The sequence below is a fragment of the Silurus aristotelis genome, assembly GCF_946808225.1.
Source record: "Silurus aristotelis genome assembly, chromosome: 14".
NCBI classification, from domain to species: Eukaryota; Metazoa; Chordata; class Actinopteri; order Siluriformes; family Siluridae; genus Silurus; species Silurus aristotelis.
In genome coordinates, this window is record NC_139587.1 from 4796167 (window position 1) to 4817325 (window position 21159).

Below are 21159 nucleotides of genomic sequence, written 5' to 3' on the forward strand. Positions count from 1 at the left end.
GTAGTCCAGTGTGTCTAATAGGGAGCCATTTGAGCTTCCGCGACAGAAACCCCGGGCGCGTTTTTATGACGTGGCACGATATGATTGTTTGATCTTAGCGCGCGACATGGCGAAGTGATGGGTAGTAAACAGATCAGAAGTGTCGTGCTTTTATTTAGCCAACTTATTTGAAGTGTTTGGTAAAAAAAAAAAAAAAACTAAAAAACTGTAATAATGTCTGGGCGTTTGGTTAGTATATTCGTTTTTCAGGATTAAATTCTGTGCAAAGTGAATGAGGATGGACTGTGTTGCAACCGGAGGAAACGTCAAAGGTGAACGGATCTGTGAATAACTGCGTCTTTTAAAATGCGTAATACTTCTTATTATGTCGCCTGTAGTATCAATCTGACAATTACTGCTGCTCCGAACTTCCTTTTGCACTTTACTGTAGATCAGAGAAAATCTTTCTGAAGGTTCTATAACTTTTAAACCATATGAAACGCATGGGAACCTTGAATGAACCCTGAATGGTTAACAGAACGTTCTTTTAACGTTAGAAGAACAGTCTCTTAACCAGAGACAAACCTTGCACTATATGGTACAAACCATTTTTGGTTGCCATTGAACCATTTGTCACTCTTAGGAACCATTAAAGAACCCTGGATGGTTACCAGAACATTCTCTGTACTATTCCTGTGCAAAGCTGTCACTAATTTGGTTGGCATTAAACCAGTATGTAATAATAAAACAGGACAGTGATGTTCTTATATAGGAAGTTACATTAATACTTATGATAAGATTACTGATGTTTAGTTCTTTCTTTTCTGCTTTACAGTAGTTTAGAAAAAGTTAAACTATATGAAATTTTGGGATCTTGAAGTAACCCTGGATGGTTACCTGAACGTTCTTCTAATGTTAGGAGAACATTCTCTGAAACAGAGACAAACCTGTCACTATATGGTTCATATAGGTTTTTCGAACTATTATATTTTCTGAACCACGTGGTAACGGTACAAATCAGGTCGATTTCCCTTTAACCAGTATGCAATATTAAAACAGGACAGTTATTTTATACACTTGATAGACATGATGATGATACTAATAATAAATACAACATATTATAGTATTACACACACAAGCTATAAAGAGCTTCAAAATCTGCATAATTATTATTTGTGGTCAAACTTTTGGCATTGCAGAATACACAATCAGCAATTTTTATTTTTAATTTTTGATTTACAAAACAGTTAACAATGTTTCTTAATTTTCTTGCCAATGTTTATTTAATCTTGCTGCCTGTACATCTGCATCCGGAAAAAAGGGCAGACTTCATTCGAACCAAAACTAACCAAAAGGGAACCAAATGCCAACACGTGCTTGCTGGGATTTGATTGTATAGTTTCACGTAATTTTTTTAATGTGTTATTGCATGTAAATTTTTCTTACAGTGTTGGCCAAAGCGATACACTCCCTTTCAAGGATTGGAGAAGAGCTTTACCTGGAGCCCACTGAGGATGGGGTTAGTGTTTACACCTGTATGGTTATGTGGAGTATTACATACAGTGTTCAATATACTCGAAATTTATTTTTAATTGATTTAATTGTATTAGTTACATTTTTCAATTAAGGGGTTCAATGTGTTATGCATTAAGAATAACGGTTTAGTTTTTCTTTTAATATTCATGTTTGTGTGCTTAGTTTTATGTGTGTCATGTGATGATTTTGTGCAGCTAACCCTGCGTGCGGTAAACTCCTCCCGATCTGCATTCGCCTGCTTCCTGATGTCTCCGCTCTTCTTCCAGAGGTATCAGGCTCCTCCGGACCACACCTTTCGCTGCAAAATGCCCATCAAGGTAACACGAAGTTCTTCCATGGGTCACCTTCATGTATTTTTCTCAAATCCATGATATGTGATATCTTCATATTTTGCAGGTTTTCATTTTTTTTTTTCTTTTTTTTTTCTTTTTTACATCAGGGTACTTCCCAAACACACAATTTTTCTTTCTTTAATGAGGGCCGGGTCGGTCTATAAAAAAAAAATTAATGTGCTGGAGAGACTACCATTATTATTGTGGAGATTGTTTTAGGATTTTAAATGTATTTATTATGCCTCCTAATACTAGATTAGTTTCTTATTTTGTTCTTCACCGTACAGACAAATGAGCATCACTTTTCAAGCGATAAATCCACTATTAAAAGAGCATTAATACAATCATATGACGTTTTTCCTCATAGTCATTGCTATTGAAATCAAAACATTTACATACTTAGGCATATGGTGGGTGGGTGGGTGAATCTAACAAATAATTAGACTATGTTAATAACTAGAGGTCGACTGATAATGGATTTTACCGATACTGAGAGCTAGGTTGGATCACACCTGCCGGTAATCGATTAATCAGCCGACAGTTTTTAAAATAGATACTGGATTAAAAACAAGCAAGCACTGAACTTTTTTAGGAAAATAAAACAAAAAAAATGAACTGAATCAGAAAAATGTGCTAAAGGAAATAAATATGAATATATTCATTATTAAATATAATTATATAATGAATAAATTGTGAATAAAAAATAATATAGCGCTCTTCGTGCAGTGCGCAGTCTCAAGTGTAAAAACAAGCAGCATGTAGTGTCAGTGATTTGCCTCTAGAGGCCACTGTTGTAATGACAGCCGACAGGAAGCAGATAAACTATCAATATGGATTTTTGCTGATAGCCGATAAACAATAGTTGCACTATTTAACTATCGGTGCCTCGACCTCTATTAATAACTGGAAAAGATTAAAGTTTAAATGTCAACATTTATTATAAAATGCACACATCATATGAGTAAAACATACATTTTTATAAACATAAACTGTCTCTTGCATTGTTTATTGGATGCCCAAACATTTGTGTGAATGTGAATTACTAAAGATCTCTGGCCTCAACTTTCAGAGCGTACAGACGGTGTTTAGATCTCTCTCGTCCCTCGAGCGCTCCGTGGAGAAGTGCCGCATCGAGATGAACACTGAGAAATGTCGCCTGAGAATCACGCTGCACTGCAAACATGGTAAAAACAAGCTCAATCACTGTCATGTTCAAGCTTTCACTCAATGTTCATGGGTTTAACTGCTACGTGATAAAAAAATTTATTGTGGGCAAATTATTGTGAAACATAGAATGTAAATCTCTTTGGAACATGCTGTATTCAGAAACACTGCACCTCAGGTTTCAAGAGGAACTTTATTAATTTGATTAACTTTATTAAAGAACAGCAACAAAGGGTGAAAAAAATTAAATGGCAAGGAAAGAAAGAAAGGTATAGAAAAGGAAAAGCAGAGGGGGGGAAAGTGAGGGTGAAAGGGGAAGAAAAAGAGAGAGATCTAAGATAGCGAACGAGTGAACTGACAGGAAATTCAGAAGATGAAGAAAAGGGGTATGAGCAAGACAAGAAAGTGATAGAAAAGCGTAGAAAGAAAATAAAGATGACAAAGAGAAAGGAATTAAGGAAAAATGTAGGAGAATAGTTTATAGAACTACGGAAATAGTAACGAAGACGGTAAAGTATCAGAGACTGTGGAAAAAAAAGGGAAAGAAAACAGATGGAGATGGAGAAGAAAGCAAAAAAATCGTAATGGAGGAAAGATATTAATTACCCTACTTATGATAGTGTGTGTGTGTGTGTGTGTGTGTGTGTGTGTGTGTGTGTGTGTGTGTGTGTGTGTGTGTGTTCGTTCCAGGGCTTTTAAAGACACACAATCTGTCCTTCCAGGACTGTGAGAACTTGCAAGCAGTGTTTGACAAGGACAACTGCCCCAACGTGCTCCGAGCCCAACCCAGGTCCTCCTTTCTCCCTCCCTTTCTCTTTTCCTTAACCTCAGTTTCTTCTACATCGTGTCCTCTGTTGTCTGTGCGACAGGTTGTGGGTGGATACAGTTCTGCATTTCCCGCCCTCTCTGGAGGAAGTGAGCGTGTCAGTGAGCAGCGATCGAGTTTGGCTGAGGAACCACGTGGAAGATGATGCAGGTGCTGATGTTTCGGGTTTCCTTGTTATTTTCTGTTCTGTTTAATGTCCTCACAGCGATGCCCTGTTCCCTCTTTACTGCACCAGATGTTGGTGCAGAGGTAATCGTGGTCTTTTTGGTCTTACAACCTGCATATTTTAGAGGCAGCTTCAATTTTCAGTTTTCAGTACTTAGTGTGCAAGTCTCTAAGTTAGAGGTGCCCAAACCTTTTTTTTCTTTCGGCTGCTCCCTTTGGGGATCACCACACCAGATCATTCTTTTTCATACCACTCTGTACTCTACATCTGCCTTTTTTAAACCAACCACCTGCATGTCTTCTCTCACCACATCCATAAACCTCCTTTTGGCCTTCCTATTTTCCTCCTACCTGGCGGCTCCATCCTCAGCATTTTTCTACCAAAATATACCCCATGTCCCTCCTCTGCACATGTCCAAACCTTCTCAATCGCTTCTCTCTCACCTTGCCCCTGCCCCTCTAATAAACTCATTTCTAATCATTTCCATCCTCATCACTCCCAATGAAAATCTCCTCATCTTCAGCTCTGCCACCTCTAGCTCCAACTACCACCGTCTTAGAAACTTGAAGATACCCTTCTATCACAAATCACTCCTTCCACTCTTCTCCACCCGCTCCATCCTGCCTGCACTCTTTTCTTCACTTCTCTAACACACACTCCATTACTTTGCAACTTTGGGTCCCCGGTTTTCGCATCTCTGCTCTAAGCTGTGCCTTTCTTGTTTACGATGTATGTTTTTATTTATTTCTTACACATCTGTTTTTTTTGTTACACTTATTTATATGAGGGGCGTTCAAGTCAAACTAATTTTACAGTTAGAAAAATGGATGCTAGCCAGGCGGTACTACACGCATTATTAAGGGCTCATGTGTCCTGCGCATGCGAAGATGTAAAACCCACGGTTATCTACATAAGACTTCAAGCACAGTACTGTGATGAGACACTCAGCCGCAGTAAGCTACAGTACAACAGGCAGTTGAGGGTTAAGGGCCTTGCTCAAGGGCCCAAGCTGACCAACAGTGGCGGCTTGGTGGTGCTGTGATTTTAATTCATGACCCTCCGATCGGAAGTCCAGCATATTAGCACTGACTTAAATTATTATGCCTCCAAATTTGATTTTCATTGTGAAAAATTCTAATAGAATGCTTTATTAGTCAAATTGATTTTTTTATATACATATTTTAAATTTAACTTTTTTTCTTTCTCTTTCTCTATTCAGACTCATCCAAGGCCATGATGACCGAGCTGTGTTTGAGCTCAGAAGAGTTCGATCACTTCGCTATTGGAACTCAGACTACCATCACCTTCTGCCTTAAAGAGCTCAGGGTAAACACACACACACACACACACACACACACACCAACAATTTCTGTTTATATCCGGAAGTGACAATAATTGCGGAATTGTAGGGACATTTAAAGCCACCAGATTAGCATCGACTCAGCATTGGTTATTTCTTCGGGTTTTTGTAAAGCCAAATGTTTTCCATCGTTTTTCCTCCATATCAAAGCATTTAGTGAGTTTATCCCTGGTAGATGCGGTGGAATCCCCCGGAAAGAGACTACGCCCATCAGGATAGGGTGCATACCGTATTACTAGTATACATTAGGGATGGTAAGATTCAGTGATTTGCATCAGTGCATCAGCATAAAAGCTAACAAAGTGATGCATTGATTTACTAAAGTGTGCAACAGATAAAAGCTGTTATTTGTATCACAATACATAGTTTTTAACATATTTGCATCGGTAAAAACAGATTTATTTATATTTTTATTTTTATATTTATATTCTGAAAGTGACCAATATTTTATATGTAGATTGATTTCTCTTTGCTAGACTGTTTCTCAAGCGTTCTCTCAGCTCGTATTGCATTGAATCACATTGTGTTGAAGCAAAACGAAATCGGCTCGCACTGCATTGTAAAGTTGGTGAATCGGATCGGATCTGCTTCATTTGTATTTTTACTGTATCATATCCTTGGCTATGCATCGAGATGCGAATCGCATCAGCCTCAGTTATCGAGAGGTACATCCCGGAAAACACATTCCTAGAAATATAGTGCAACCTCAATACTCGTGGGGGTTACGTGCTGTGACCCCTCACGAGTAACAAAAATCGGGAGGTTTTAACTCTCCTTTTGGTTTCTTTTTCAAGGGGAATTGTACTGTAGTGTAAACACAACATAAAGTGTGCATTACTTGTCATAAATGTTTTATTTACTACTTTAAATGAATAATACAATAATAAAATAGTCTTTCAAACATTTTTATGTCATTTATTAGTACAACCTCTGTTTTTAAACGTTTCTTAATGAAACGTTACGAACTTTTGAACCACTCGCGGCTTCTCACGAACTATACGATTTTTCAGTGAACTATCAAGGTCACGAGCGTCAAGGTCGCGAGTATCGAGGTTCCACTGTAATTGTTAATTTAATAAATGTCTGTTTCATTTTTGTGTATTTTAAAAATGTAACTCAACTTATTATAATGCAGAATCAGTGCAGTCTGAATTTGTGGATGCATCGAAAAAACCTGCATCTGAAGCATTGGCAGAAGTGTTTTTTTTTTTTTTTTTTTTTTTTTTAAAAACCTCCTCCCCTTTTATAGTGAGCACATTTTCTTTTAATTGAAAAATGTTAGTGGAAATTCACTTTAGAATGCTGTACGTTAAATGAATTGAATTTCCTCTGTGGCTCACAGGGTTTGTTGGTCTTTGCTGAGACAGCAGGTCTTCCCGTCTCCATGTACTTTGATGAGCCCGGCAGGTAAATACATTAACTACAGATTTTTCTGTTGCATCATAAAAATTGCTTGCAGTTATACTTTATATGGACAAAAGTTTGTGGACACCGGACCATAAGATTCATACATGATTTTTGAACCTCCCATTCAACATTTATTTCCCATTTGCTCCGTATTTGCTGTGATGATAACCTCTTCTAGATGTTTCACTAGATTTTGGAGTGTGCTTGTGGGGATTTGTGCTCATTCAGCCACAAGGGTGTTGGTATATTCGGATAGTTTGATGTAGGTTGAGGTTCTATCTGTGTTCTAATTCATCCTAATAGTGTTGAAGGTTGAGGTCAGAGCTCTACAGCAAAAGATCTTCCACTCCACCCTATGTATTTTCATGGAGCTTGCTTTGTGCACAGGTGTATTGTCATGCTGGAACAAATTTGAGTCTCCTAGATCAAGTCAAAAGAAAATAATACCACATCCAGAGATACAACTTTGTGCTTCCAAGTTCGTGGTAACAGTTTAGTGAAGCACCACATATGGCTGTAAAAGTCGGGTGTCCGAATACTTTTGTTCAAATAGTGTATTTACACCGATCAGACATAACATTTTTACAGTTTGATCTTTAATGTGAATAATACAGATTATCTCTTTATCATGGCACCTGTTAGTGGGTGGGATATTTCAGGCAGCAAGTGAACATTTTGTTCTCAAAGTTGACGTGTTAAAAGCAGGAAAAATGGGTGAGCGTATTTTGTGATGTCTAGACGTCTGGGTCAGAGCATCTCCAAAACTGCAGCTCTTGTGGGATGTTCCTGGTCTGCAGTGCTCAGTGTCTATCAAAAGTGCTCCTAGAAGGAAGGGTCGTGGGCGGCCGAGGCTCATTGATGCACGTGAGGAGCGAAGGCTGGTCCGTGTGGTCCGATCCAACAGACGAGGTCCTGTAGCTCAAACTGCTGAAGAAGTTAATGCTCAATGGTTTAAAACTGCTTTGGCAGCAAAACGGAGACCAACACAACATTAGGCAGGTGGTCATAATGTTCCCGGCTGATCTGTGTGTGCGTGTGCGTGTGCGTGTGTGTGTGTGTGTGTGTGTGTGTGTGTGTGTGTGTGTGTGTGTGTTTATTAGCCCCGTTGTCCTGAACGTAACCGACAGCGTCTTAGAGGCGAACTTTGTACTCGCTACACTCTCTGAAGAGGCACATCAGCGCAACCACAACAACAACAAAGCCGGCGGGTAAGGAGAAACCGTTGGTAAAATTTACAAGTCATAAACATACATTTGTATTCATTCGTTACTCCATCGTTCATTCTCTTTCCTTTACTGTCTCCTAGTCCCCAAACTGAACTCCCACCCGATGACTTTATGTGCGATGACATTGACTCGTATCTTATCGCCATGGAAACCAGTGACCTCGCCGGGCCGTCCTACGAACCTCCACCTCAGACTTCCTCCACCAATCGCAAAAGCCGACTTATTAGCGAAGAGGAAGACGAAGAGGTGGAGGAGGATTCAGAGAAAAGACCGCCCAATAAAAAGGTGGAAAAACTTTTTCTTTTTTTTTTTTAATTGTGCATATCTGATTTTTCAGTTTTTCATCCTGTTTTCACTCTTTCATTCTCAGTTCTGTTCGCTTTTCTTCGGCTCAGTGCTGCCGGCTTCTTCTCAGCCGAGCAACCAGACAATACAGAGCCAGGAAGTGCTCGCCAGCGATAGTGAGGATGAGAGACTTTCAGAATGAACTCACAGCAGAGAAAGAGGGAGGGCGAATGAACAATTAACACCAAGGAACTGCGGAACGACACATTTTTTTTTTTTTAATCAGTGGTGAAGACAAACAAGATGCATTGCACCCAAATCATTGTACTGGACTTCTGAGGGTCAAGCTGTTTTTTTCACTAATTTTAATGCAGTGGAATTAAAGGTCAAGGTGTGAGTCAAGAACGTCATCTCTGACATACTTTCTAGATCTTCTCAAATTTCATTTCTAACCTTGAAGGCCACTTAAAACATATTGTCTGCACTAGATTTTATATTGTAAACCAAACCTTATGACCAGTAGGGCATCACTGGATTTTTACTTAGGTAATCACAACATTCGTACGTGAGGGAAATTCAAATAAAAGACGCTTTTAATAAAATCATTATGCTGCTTCTGGATTTGTAATATGATCAGAGAGAAAATTTTCTCTAACAGCAACTCTGAATATATTTCTGTCTCTAATTCTAGTCATTGCTTTATATAAAAGCTTTCCTTTTGGTACGTTATAGCAGTACTGCATACTAGGGATGTTCAAGTTCTCCATAACTGAGGCCGATGCGATTCGTATCTCGATGCATAGCCAACGATTTGATACGTTAAAGCAATTCACCCCTTTACGATGCAGCGTAATCCGATTTCCATTTGATTCAACACAATTAAATGCATTATGATGCAATGCAATTCAGAACAGATTTGGATCTCCTAGTTCAAGTGAAGGAAAAATATTCTACCACATCCAGAGATAAAATGTTACAGTTTGGGGAAGAACCACATCTATTGATATCTATTAAAATTATCATGAGCCCAAACCCTTTTTTTCAACTACTTAAAAAAAAATAATAATCACATAAATAAGACCAGGTGTTGTGGTGAGTTCGAGTCAGGAGTTTCTTCCATCATTTATTCCTCTCAAAATGTTCTGCTAGTTGTTGAACTGATGCTGAAGTGTCTGTTTGTGGTAAATAGATACCACCAAGTAGCAATCAAAACAAATTCTACACAGTGTGTGGACTCTACCCTGATTGGTGGCTTTGAAATGTAGCGAAGTTAAAGTTAAAGTCTCCCCGAAGGGAAATACTTTAGTAAAGTATAGATATGTTTAAAAAAAAAAAAAAAAAAAAAAAAAAAACAGACTTCTTTCTCACAGACTTCTTACCCGTGATCATAACCAGAATTCTCTCCAGATCTTATTTCAAGTTCTAGTAAAAATTCACTAGACATATTCAAAAGCAGATAATAAATGGACACTGTCCCTTTAAGGAGATGTTTATTGAATATTAATGGAAGGAGTCTCCAATGTCAGTGATTTGATAGGTTTTTTTCTCATTGGGGAAAAAGTGTTCAGGAGGAAGGACTTATTTCTGCTCGACAACATGACATGACAGCGCAATATATATTGGAGAAAAACAAGGCTGGTGATGAAACGACTGTTTATACATTTAAGGTAAACATAAGCATGAAGTGCTAGCTATTAAAAATTGCTTACATTTTACTCATAGAGGTGTACGAGAGAAAATGGGACGTGGTTGTGGAGAAAAATAATCCACGATGTCGACTAGTTTTCTATAAGAGCATTTTTTTTTTTCCATTAAACGCAGTAAAGCATTTAAACAGCTAAATTGCCTCAGTGATCAAATGTATATACACCAGCTGTTACCAGTTGCTTTGAAAAGAGGAACAAGCATTTCCCTAGAAAGCAGTGTGAAACTATTGCATCATTATTATTATCAAATGCTGTGATTTATAGGTCCATCGAAGACCTCAACTAGACATGTTGAAAAGGTCTATTTGTTTCAGGGGAAGTGGCAGCCCAGTGGTTAAGATGTTGATCAGAAGGTCGTGAGTTCAGATCCAAGCACCACCGAGCTGTCATTTTTGGGCCCTTAAGCAGGGCTCTTACCCCTCAACTGCTCAGTTGTGTAAATCAGATCATTGCAAGTTGCTCTGGTAAATGTTTCAGTTTTGGTCGATGGCTTTAGCTTTCTTTCTATAATACTATACTACAATCCCAAAAAAAAACAATGCTGAGGAACAACAGCTTGCCCTCCAGTCAAAAGTAACTCTCAGAGTAAGTTTTCCTTTTCGGTCCGACCCCCTGAGAGCCACTCCTCCCCGAGACAACGTCATCATTATCTTCATGCTTTTTGCTGAGCACCTGAAAACTCTTGCCTCTAGTCTGGGGCTTTTTCCTCTCCCTTCCTTTTTCCTTCTCCAGCTCTTTCTCGAGCTTCTTCCTCTCCTTCTCCTCCTCCTTTTCTTTCCTCTCCTGCATCCTTCTCCGCCGCCTCCTCTCTTTTGAACTCAGCTTCTCCTCCCCTTCGCTAAAATCCTGGATCACGATTTTGGGGATGGTGGATTTAGAAGGCGCTTCAGCCCTAAGTCGGTGAAACAGACCCCTGCGTTTGGGTTTGTCTGACTTTTGCCGTGGATCCTTGGGTTTGGGGCTTTGGGTTTGTGTTTGTTTGGTGACATCTGGTTCTTCTGCTTTGGCCGTTTGTGGGCATGACTCTTGTTTGATGCATTGGTGTGGGTCCCTGAAAGTGTCCTCGGAGAGAATTGTAGGATAGGAGGTGTGCGAGCTGGAGGATCTCCGAAGGCGGAGCTGAGGGTTTGAGCCAGGGGGAGAATTTTTTATTGGGTTTGCCACAGTTGTATTATTTGTCCCTTTTTCCACGTCCTCTTCCTTGTCTGGACGTGGAGGCTCAGGATTACTCGATCCACTCGTCATGTCATGTTCTCCATGCTTAGGTGTGGAGGCTTCATTAACCTTCATTCTTTCTTCTTGTGTTGGGTCGGGTTCCTTTGGCATCTCTGATACTTCAGAATGCTCCATCAGTGTCTCTGATTGAACACAAGGTATAGATTCTGCTTTTTCAGTCTCCTCTTGATCTACTGTGGGATTATTGCTACTTCTTTTTCCTTCTGTGTTTTCCCCTCGTTCATCACTAATCTGTTTCTCTTTCTGTATCTTTTCCGAATGCTCTCTTTCATCTGTATCGATTTCACTTTCACCTATCCCATGATCTTCCTCTTCAAGAGAGGCGGCTTGTTCCTCTGCATCCTCCTGATCTTCTAGAGTTTGTACGTCGGAATGCATTTCCTCTTCCTTTTCCAAATTTTGTTCAACATAAATTTTTTCTTCTTGTTGCTGCTGCTCATTTTGAGGCACATCTGCTTCATTTATGAGACGTGCTTTATTATTCTCTTCTTCATTATCACTATTTGCTTGTTTGCCTTCACACTGTGTTTCCTCTTCCTGTTCGATGCTGTTCACCTTGATGTCATTTTCTTCAAATTTTTCCACTTCCTGTTCACTGCTGTTCACCTTGATGTCATTTTCTTCAAGAATTTTCACTTCCTGTTCGATGCTGTTCGCCTTGATGTGATTTTCTTCAAAAATGTCCGCTTCCTGATCGATGATGTTCACCTTGATGTCATTTTCTTCAAGTTTTTCCACTTCCTGTTCACTGCTGTTCACCTTGATGTCATTTTCTTCAAGAATTTTCACTTCCTGGTCGATGCTGTTCGTCTTAATGTCAGTTTCTTCAAGAATTTTCACTTCCTGTTCGATGCTGTTCGCCTTGATGTCATTTTTTTCAAAAACGTCCACTTCCTGTTCACTGCTGTTCGCCTTGATGTCATTTTCTTCAAGAATTTCCACTTCCTGTTCACTGCTGTTCACCTTGATGTCATTTACTACAAGAATCTCCACTTCCTTTTTGCCATAATTCGCCTTGCTGTCATTTTCCTGCAGTATTTCCACTTCCTGTTCTATACTGCTTGTCTTTATTTCCTCTTGTTCCTGTATTTCCACTTTCTGTTCACTACTCTGTGCTTTTATTTCCTGGTCCTTTTCATTGTTCTTACATATTGCTTCATCTTCAGTGCTGCCCAGATGAATGTCATCCTCTTGTTCTTTGCTATTTGTCCCTATTTCCTCTTCCTGTTTTATACTAACCACTTGCATTTCCTGTTCATGTTTACTGTTTATTTTAATTTCCTGCTCCTGTTCGCAAGTCCCGATGTGGATTTTCTGTTTCTGTGTGTCATCATCTACCTCAACTTCTGCTTCCTGTTGAGCAGTATTCACATCCTGTTCATGTGTACTCGTATTAGGTTGTACCTCCTCTTCATGTTTGTTGTCAATTTGCTCTTCTTGTTGATTTTTTTTCTCCTGTGTAACCTCTTCAAGTTTGTTGATCGCATCCTCCTCTTCCTCTGGTTGGTCTGGCTTTAAAATGTCTGCATCCTGGTCCTCTCTGGGAGTCTGTACTTGCTTTTCTTCAACTTGTTGTGTCTTAATGTCTTCTATTTCCTGTTGACCTGGTTGTAAATTATCTTCCTTCAAACTGGAAGATGTCCTTGTTTCTGTGTCAGTTGAGTCATTTTCCTCCTCCTCAAACACAACGTCACTATGATCTAACAACTCAGGACCCGACTGTGTTTCCGTAGCTGCTACACGCTGTGTGTTTGGGTCTACGATAAATTTTTTCTGTAAGTGTGTACTAAACTCCTGCGGCGTCTTGTCCGTCCTCGCCCGCAGCTCTCCGGCTACACCGCACACGCTCGCCCTCCTCTTCTCTTCATCGTCACTGTCCTGTTTTGAGAACCCTCGCCCTTCCCAGTCTTCAGTCTCTACTTTACTCCCTCTCTTCCTCCATTTTTTACGAAGGATCGCCGGGGAGAGAGACGAGTGCGAACGCATCACAGAAACACTCAGGTTCACGCCCAGTCTCTCCTTCTTTATGTTCTCCTTCTCTTTTTCTTTTCCTTTCTCCCATATCATGTGGTATCCATGGCATCGACTGCGAGGGTCAAATGTCGAGCCTGGACGCTCTTTTCGCCATTTCTCTAACTGCTTTTCCGTCTGACGCTGAAGCTCTGCCAAGGACAGGGGTACCGAACACACCTGAGAAAATGAGAATTTTATTATTAGTAATCATTTCTTGAAATTCCCTTTTGGCTAAGTGTAAAACATGCAACATGGGAAGTGGAAGCTCAGTGGTTAAGATGTTAGACTTAAATTGCGAGTAATCTTGAGTTATATATATAAAATCTGAAATAGGTGCGCACCAGGTTGAGATTGGTTTTCCTGAAATCTGGCAACAAGATTGTGGTTATCATTATGTGTGTTATTTTTTTCTCCCTCCTATTTAGAAAAAGCATGCATCTGTAGGCATGGTAAGTCGATTGAGCCAATACCCCACTCCAGTTACTAACCTCTTGAATGAAGGTGTCAGCGTGTTCATTTTGAACACACCCCCTAACTGACCGCAGTCTCTCCAGCGTCTCCATCTGGCCCTCACACTCTTTCCGTTGTCGAGCCTCCCCCAAACAGCGTCGCACTAAAACCACAGCCACCTGAAACAGCACACGTACACCTGCAACACACACAGATCAGTCACACACATCAATCGATTTGTAAAGTATATAATATGTATAGTCAAATCATCTCTCACCATTGCAGAAGAAGAGGTCCCAAACTCTGAGTAAAGTGTTGAAGGGCAGGTGGCGGCTATACAGGCACATCAGCCAATCGGTGGCAAACATAAGAGGCTCCACCCCCTGTCTCTGCATGTGTTTATATGCAGCTGGACACGTCCTCTTTAGCACGCTGAAGAGAATTGCAGCGTCGAACAGAACTCCTTCCTGTGGAGACAGAAAGGGCAGTGGACAATAAAGACTGACTTTTTCTCCCCATGTGTGTTGTGCCTGTTTGTAGTTCTGCCATACCAGTAGGGGGCTGTAGTAGCCAGGGAGGTAGAGTTCGCTGATCTGTACCAAACACCAGAACGCTTCCTGTCATTGAATACACAGTTTAGAAGGTGTATTAGCGGTTAATTAAATTGATATACATAAATATCCTCAGGTGACAAAGTAGCGAAAGTCTAAGGTTTTGGCCCTACATCAGGAGTAACTATAACTGCTTCAGTGCACCTCAGTAGGTGACTCCTACGACGCCTGGCCAGGACAATCGGATATCTGCAAAAATCCATACTGATAGTTTTTCCAGCTGCCGGTCCGCTGTCCGCTGTCATTACTCTAGAGGCGAATCACTGACACCATGTGCCGTTTGTTTTTACACGTGAGATGGTGCGCTGCATGGAGAGCACTATATTATATTTGTTATTTATAATTAATTAATTCTATCATTATATTTATTAATTACTATATTCATATTTGTTTCCTTTAGCAAATTTTTATGATTCGGTACCATTTTTTATTTCTCTAATAAAGTTCAGTACTATTTTACGTGTTAAGTTTAGCAAGGTTGTTTTTTTTTTTTTTATCCAGTATCCATTTTAGAAACTCAGATGATCGGTTATCAACACATACGATCAAACCTAGATATCGGTATTAAAAAAGCCACTACTGACCTCTAAACCTTTCCTAAAGAAATTTAGGAAAATGTCCCATAGATGTTTTATGAATGTGAAAACCATATCAAGTGCTTTTTATCCTCAACTAAAAACCGGCATGGAATTCACAGTTTAGAAGTTGTATTAGCATTTAATTAAAATGACATACATAAATATCCTCAGATGACAAATTAGAAGACCCCTAAGGTTTTGGCCCCTAAGAACTAACTAATGCTGCTTCAGTGCACCTTATTAGAGGTCGACTGATTAATCGGTTTTGCTGATTAATTGGCACAGAATGATTGATATGCTGATATCGGCAAAAATCCATAACGATAGTTTTATCTAAACCATCATCTGCAATAATTTGCCACCAATATGTATGTACACAATTACTTAAAGCTAGGTTGTAGGTCCTGCTGGTATGTACCTCCATAGGCATGTTCATTAGTAGCACTGCAGCCACCGGACCCTGCGCCTGGCAGTACCCTTCATCAGGCCGAAACTCGGTGTACGCTTTCAGAACCTGCAACAAGCCCTGCTGACTTCTCACATGAAAGCAAAAACAAAAAAACAGAAATGTATATTAGCTTTATGGGAACCCATGCTGAATAAATCCAAAGAGGTCAAAGCCCAGGCTCTTAGACCAGAGTATGTTAAATTGATGTAAGTGAATCACTCAAACTGAAATATATGATATCAGGAAACTGGGTCCAAGAATTCTGAACAGTCTATCTTGTTTTGCACATTTTAAACATATATAATAAGGTGTAGTTTTCTGGAATTTAGTAGTGGTACAGAATCAATATTTTTGATAGACATATAATAAGAATGCTTTTACCCAAAGCTGTCTTCAGATTGAAACATCTCATGAAACGGAAACTGCCGGTCTGTGTCTCTCTTAATGACATCAATCCAGCTTTGCTGACCCGGTGATGACTCCAGAGTCTTACAACGAGAAATAAATAGATGGATGAAACACAAAAAAGAACTACCCAGTTTTTTTTTCTAAGTTTGTCAACTGATGGCGGTTATTTTTTACTGGCTAGTTGCTGTTGTCTGATCTAAAACCATTTCCATTGTTTGTATGCTAGCCCATACCTGTATGCTAACCCAAACCTGGTAAATAAATTTAAGCAATTCAATTTAGTTAAATGACAAAAGTGGAAGCAAATGTTTTGTTACCACATGTGACATACAGAATATTTTTGGATGACTAACTACAAATTGGTTACTTTCTAGAAATTTAAGAAATTTAAATAAAAGAATTCAAGGTTCTCCCAAAGAGATCCACTAAACAGTGAAGCTTGGCAATAATTCCAACTCATCCTGACCAAGTAATCATATATCATATCATAATCCCAGCTCATATGAGTTTTATTCAGTTTCTCCAGACTCCTGAGGCCTACAATATTCAATGTTAGGTCGATCAGAGAATTGAAATGTCCCATAGGTGTAAATGAATGTGTTCATGGCAAGTTGAGATGGACTGGTTAGCAGTGAAAAGTAAGTCCAGGCCGGGGGTCTCCAAACTGCAGCCCGACATTAGTTATTAATAGAGGTCGAGATAGTTGATTTCTGCAAGTATCAGCTATTGGCAAAAATCCATACCGATTCTTCTTCCTGTCCGCAGACATTTCAAGAGTTGCCTTTAGAGGCAAATCACTGACACCGCTTGCTGTTTGTTTGTTTTTACACGTGAGACTGTGCGCTGCACGAAGTGTGCTATATTTATTATTATAATGTATTATTTATATAAATATATTTATTAATATATTAATATTTATCTCATTAAGAACAATTTCATGATTCAGTGTTGTTGTTTTTTTGTAATAAAGTTCAGTTATATTTTACATGGAGTGTTTTTTTTGTTTTTTTTTATCCAGTCTCCATTAAAAAATATAGGTTGATAATTGGTTATCGGTTTCGATAAAATCTGCTATACGTTCTCTAGTTATTAACAAAGCCTAATTATTTGTTAGATTCACCCACCAACAATATAATAATAATAACCAACCAAAATAATAATCTAATCTAAAATAATGCTAAAATCTCCACAATAATACTGGTATTCACTCTAATTCTCTGTCATTTTTAACAGAAAAGGTTTGGGGCCCCCTGGTCCAAGCCATTATATAATATATTATTATTATTATATTATAATTATATGTCATTATAAAAAATTTTAATTTTCAAGAATATCGATAACTAAACATCTGGAATAATGTACAGAGAGCCAGTGATTCTTTTCTTTTGTTCTTTTTTGTACTTAACATATTCACTCACTTTGTAGAGATTTTCATTATTCTCTTTCCTCTGTTTCGCTCCACAAAGCAGGGGCCAGCATTTGATCCTGACAGATGCTGGGATGCCCTTCTGACACTGAGCTTTAATCTGTAGTCAAAAGAGGATGGTGATGATGATGATGATGATGATGGTGATGGTGATACATTTTTGTATTCTCTCCTCATGAACATACCTTACTGTGCTTTTTCTCTAGTACCTGATCCCATTGGCTCATAAGGCTTATCCATTTCATTTCACGGTGTCTCACCAACTCAGGACAGGGATCATCACTGCTGGGGACACAAGTACAACATGTAAGCAAGAGTGAAAGGTTCAAGTATGTGTAAAGAAAAGTATTACTTAGTATTCAGTATTACTAAAAGGAAATTCATTTTGCCTGTATATGGTCTGGCAAAAAATATTTGTGGTATTAGGATTATCTATTAAAATAGACAATACACAAGGATGTTACCGCTGTTTCTGTTACAAAAAAAATCCATGCTGATAACAAGATATCGGTGAAAACACTGACACTATTACAAATCTATACCAAACTTATCATAATAATGACATTAGAAATACTTTGAGAAATCTATAGCAATACTGACAACTCACAAATTAAATAAAACAATGACATTGTTGCCAGTGACATGGCAATATTTTTTTTGTCTGTAATTAAAAAAGCACACACCAATTTTAGAGATAAAAATCTCAAATGAAAATGTGTTTAAACCGTATAGATGTCTATATAAATAATTCACCAATATGTTTTACAAATATGAGAGGGTATAAAAAAAATAACATTTTAAGGCTAATTTTGTAACACGCCAACAGATGGCAGCACAAGGCTGAACGCACAGTCACAGGGATCACCGAATTTTGCATGAAAGTAGGCAAATCTGCCATAGACACGTTTGACAAGGTTTGGCAAGTTTACGGTGATGCTGCAGAAAAACATCACTGAAATACGACGAGAGATTTGGAAGACCTTCAAGAAGCCCAACCCACGAAAATGTCAAAAACATAAGGCAACTTGTGCATGACGATCGTCGGAGCCCACCCTTGAACACCCACCCTCCTCGGCAGATTTGGCTCCTGAGGATTTCACCCTCTTCCCAAGATGAAGATCCAGCTCAAAGTTTGTCATTTTGACACCATTGCGGAGATTCAGCACTTCAAAAAGAAGAATTTCAGGACACAAATCTTGAAATATAAAGTATAGATCTTGATTGTAAACAGAGCTAATCTCAAACCTTGATACTACCACATATACAGTATATTTACATACACATACTGCACTGGTTTGCAATCCTTTACCACCAAACTCAGCTGAACATTTAATGTGACATGAATTTTCAGGTCTCCTGCTGTTTGGTTCTATTTTCCTCAACTCTGTAGTATTTTTACAGCATTTACTGTAGCATTGCTCCTCTACAACTCCAGGTTCTCTGAATCAATCCTGCTCTCTGTATCCTTCTGGGTTTCCTCTGGGTTCTGTGATTTTCTTCAAACTTCTAAGTGAATTTACAAATTAGTTATTCTAAGCTTAAAGCAAACGTGCTGCTTGTTTCAAGTCACACAGGAATACACAAATGTGGCACGTGCACATAAAGGAACAAGTGCACGTCAATGGGTATGCCTAAGTCTTTCTAATAAAGATAACTAATGACTTGAATGCTGTGATATTTCAGCTGTTTGTTCTGTATACCCAAATCCCAAGATGAAAAGTACGCAACGCAATCAAACGTGGGTCAAAATGGTGGAAGGTATACTGCATTCAGTTTTGGTTGTACAAAGGATATCAGTAAATTTTCTTAAAAATGAAAACGAAAGGATCTGTTGCTTTTGTCCACAACAAGGCAACAGGTAGCATTTAAATGTAAGTTCCTGAGATTCTCACAGCACAGAGCACAACTGTCATAATAAACATACTCACACACACACAACAGGAAACCACATACTGACAGGGCCAATATCACCATGGTAATGTGGCAGGATGTTGAGAGCAACAGCGAAAGTAATGGAAGGTGACAGTTGAGAATGATTTTTACAAACGTACTTTATTGAACACACTCACTACGCTGACCACTCAGTTTCTCCACTTCGTGTGTGTGTGTGTGTGTGTGTGTGTGTGTGTGTGTGTGTGTGTGTGTGCGCGCGCTTGGTACCTGTCATTATTCGTGTCTCCATTAACAAGCAGGAATCCATAGCGGTCTGTTTTGGCTTCTGAGGAGCCGGAGGTGCTCTCTCCATCTTCTTTCTGGTCTGAACAGAGAGACATCACCTGAAAGAAAGAGACTTTTAACTCACGAGCAAAACTTATGCGGATATTAATGATTTTCTTCACAGTGATGGCAGAGCTGAGTTTCGACACACCTAAACCTCACATCCTCTGCATCATTTCCCCTGTTGTAGAGTGTGTGCTTGTTTGTCGTGAGGTATATGCCTTAATTATAGGAAAATGGAAGACGAAAATGAAAAGTGAGAAAAGAAAAGCATAACGTTACTTACCTTGGATGTACTGCTATAAGGTGCAATTGTGCTGCTATAGGAGGGAAGATAGAACTAAAAAAAAAAAAAAACGACTTCCGCTGTAGTGGTTGAGTGTGTGTGTGTGTGTGTGTGTGTGTGTGTGTGTGTGTGTGTGTGTGTGTGTGTGTGTGTATGAACTTGTGCTGCACATAATGGAGGAAAGTTCACAAACAATCTGTGATTAAAAGATGACAGAAGGTAACCAGTCTAAAACTGGTGCATGTCTACGATCGGATGCTCACCTGTTTGTTTATTTGTACAGTTTTTATTTTTATATGGACAATTTATTTGCTCTAACACACATTTACTGTACTGGTCATTAGTACACTGTCACTGTATTTATTGTCTGATTGTGTTCTGTAGTTTGCACTAAATGTTGTTACACATGTTCACTGCATGCAGTTAGTTTTGTGTTATGTTGGTTTTAATTGATGTTTTTCAAGTTCGTTTATTGCCATTTTACAGGCACATTGCAGTACATGTGCATTTGAGTTCTCGTGTATTTCTCATGATCAGCTTTAGTCACAAAACAACACAGTAGTTATACGAAATAGAATACATAAATAGACATTCTGATCAAAGAATATCAAAGGTCGAGACATGGCCTACCCTACCCAGGAGTCTTAAAGAATGGTGATCAGTATGGGGTAGTATACTGTAATTTAATAATTATCAAATCACAGTACATTATTAAGCAAAACAGAGCCATTTACACTATCTTAAGTGTTGTGTGCTGTGGTGTTTCTTCATTATTTATAAAGCCTCGATAGCATCGTAGTACATCAGGTAGCAATGCAAGGATTATTGGTTCGATCCTGAGCTCGGTTAGTGTCTGTTAGGTTAGAATAAGGTCAACTTCAAGGTGTGCCTGTAGCTCCTCAGAGACTTCTGGTCGTACAAAGGTAGTTGTTTGATTCCAGATGTTAAACTTTTTTATTAAAGGCTACCTCATCTCAAATCAGGTCAACCAGGTCTGTGTGGAGTTGCACTTTCCTGCTTATGTCTGTATGAGTTTCCTTCCCCCCACCAAAAGAAACATGCCAGTAGGTGGATTGGCTATACTACATTCCTCCTACATGTGAATAAGTGCTCTGTAAAGTCATATGCTGCTCTCTGATGAACTATTGTGCTATTTGGGGTGAGTTTCAACCTTTTGCCCAGTTTTTCTAACCTACACTCCAGATCCAGCAAAACCCATTCATTATTTGTTAAAGATGATCAAATACGGTATATAGTCAGCAACTACAACATAAAGTGTTATACAAGGAGTGGAGGGGAATGACATGGCCCCATGGGTGGGTCGGATGGAGCCTAAAAAAGATTTTAAAAAGTATGAAGTATTCTAGGCGACATTAAATAATGTCGCCTAGAATACCAACAACAAATCAATAGTGTAAGAGAGAAATTATTTATAGAATTTAATTGTCATAGATATGGTGTGTGTGTGTGGGTGTGTGTGTGTGTGTGTGTGTGTGTGT

General features: G+C 39.0%; 2 protein-coding genes across 4 annotated transcripts; one reads left to right on the forward strand and one right to left on the reverse strand.

The window, feature by feature from the left end:
• Window positions 1–66: 66 nt before the first annotated feature.
• Window positions 67–8883, forward strand: rad9a (RAD9 checkpoint clamp component A). The gene is made up of 11 exons (XM_083560653.1): window positions 67–311; window positions 1428–1498; window positions 1710–1832; window positions 2917–3031; window positions 3702–3801; window positions 3881–3987; window positions 5223–5329; window positions 6706–6770; window positions 7871–7978; window positions 8077–8281; window positions 8367–8883. Exons 1-11 carry the CDS (start codon window positions 272–274, stop codon window positions 8481–8483), a joined length of 1158 nt encoding a protein of 385 aa, XP_083416779.1. The 5' UTR covers window positions 67–271; the 3' UTR covers window positions 8484–8883.
• An 871-nt stretch (window positions 8884–9754) lies between these two features.
• tbc1d10c (TBC1 domain family, member 10C) lies at window positions 9755–19777 on the reverse strand. Of its 3 annotated transcripts, none has more exons than XM_083560578.1 (10): window positions 19661–19777; window positions 19318–19433; window positions 17343–17439; window positions 17150–17257; window positions 15705–15811; window positions 15294–15408; window positions 14238–14303; window positions 13964–14153; window positions 13725–13885; window positions 9755–13413 (listed from the first exon to the last, which is right to left on the reverse strand). In XM_083560578.1, the coding sequence occupies exons 2-10, from the start codon at window positions 19428–19430 to the stop codon at window positions 10555–10557; spliced, it is 3816 nt and encodes a 1271-aa protein (XP_083416704.1). In that variant the 5' UTR covers window positions 19431–19433; window positions 19661–19777; the 3' UTR covers window positions 9755–10554. The 3 variants fall into 3 exon arrangements, with proteins under 3 accessions (XP_083416704.1, XP_083416702.1, XP_083416703.1); XM_083560576.1 differs by having other exon boundaries at window positions 17343–17442; XM_083560577.1 differs by lacking the exon at window positions 19661–19777 and adding an exon at window positions 19526–19630 and having other exon boundaries at window positions 17343–17442.
• Between the last annotated feature and the right edge of the window lie 1382 nt (window positions 19778–21159).

What these genes read in the sequence shown, in the direction of transcription:
- rad9a (XM_083560653.1), top strand. Translation starts at nt 272, where the DNA reads ATGAGGATGGACTGTGTTGCAACCGGAGGAAACGTCAAAG. An exon ending in AACCGGAGGAAACGTCAAAG is followed by an intron (nt 312 to 1,427) that starts GTGAACGGATCT and finishes TTTTTCTTACAG; the next exon opens with TGTTGGCCAAAGCGATACAC. An exon ending in AAAGACCGCCCAATAAAAAG is followed by an intron (nt 8,282 to 8,366) that starts GTGGAAAAACTT and finishes TTTCATTCTCAG; the next exon opens with TTCTGTTCGCTTTTCTTCGG.
- tbc1d10c (XM_083560576.1), bottom strand. Translation starts at nt 19,430, where the DNA reads ATGTCTCTCTGTTCAGACCAGAAAGAAGATGGAGAGAGCACCTCCGGC. An exon ending in ATAATGAAAATCTCTACAAA is followed by an intron (nt 15,812 to 17,149) that starts GTGAGTGAATAT and finishes TCTCGTTGTAAG; the next exon opens with ACTCTGGAGTCATCACCGGG. An exon ending in TAATGAACATGCCTATGGAG is followed by an intron (nt 14,304 to 15,293) that starts GTACATACCAGC and finishes ATTCAATGACAG; the next exon opens with GAAGCGTTCTGGTGTTTGGT.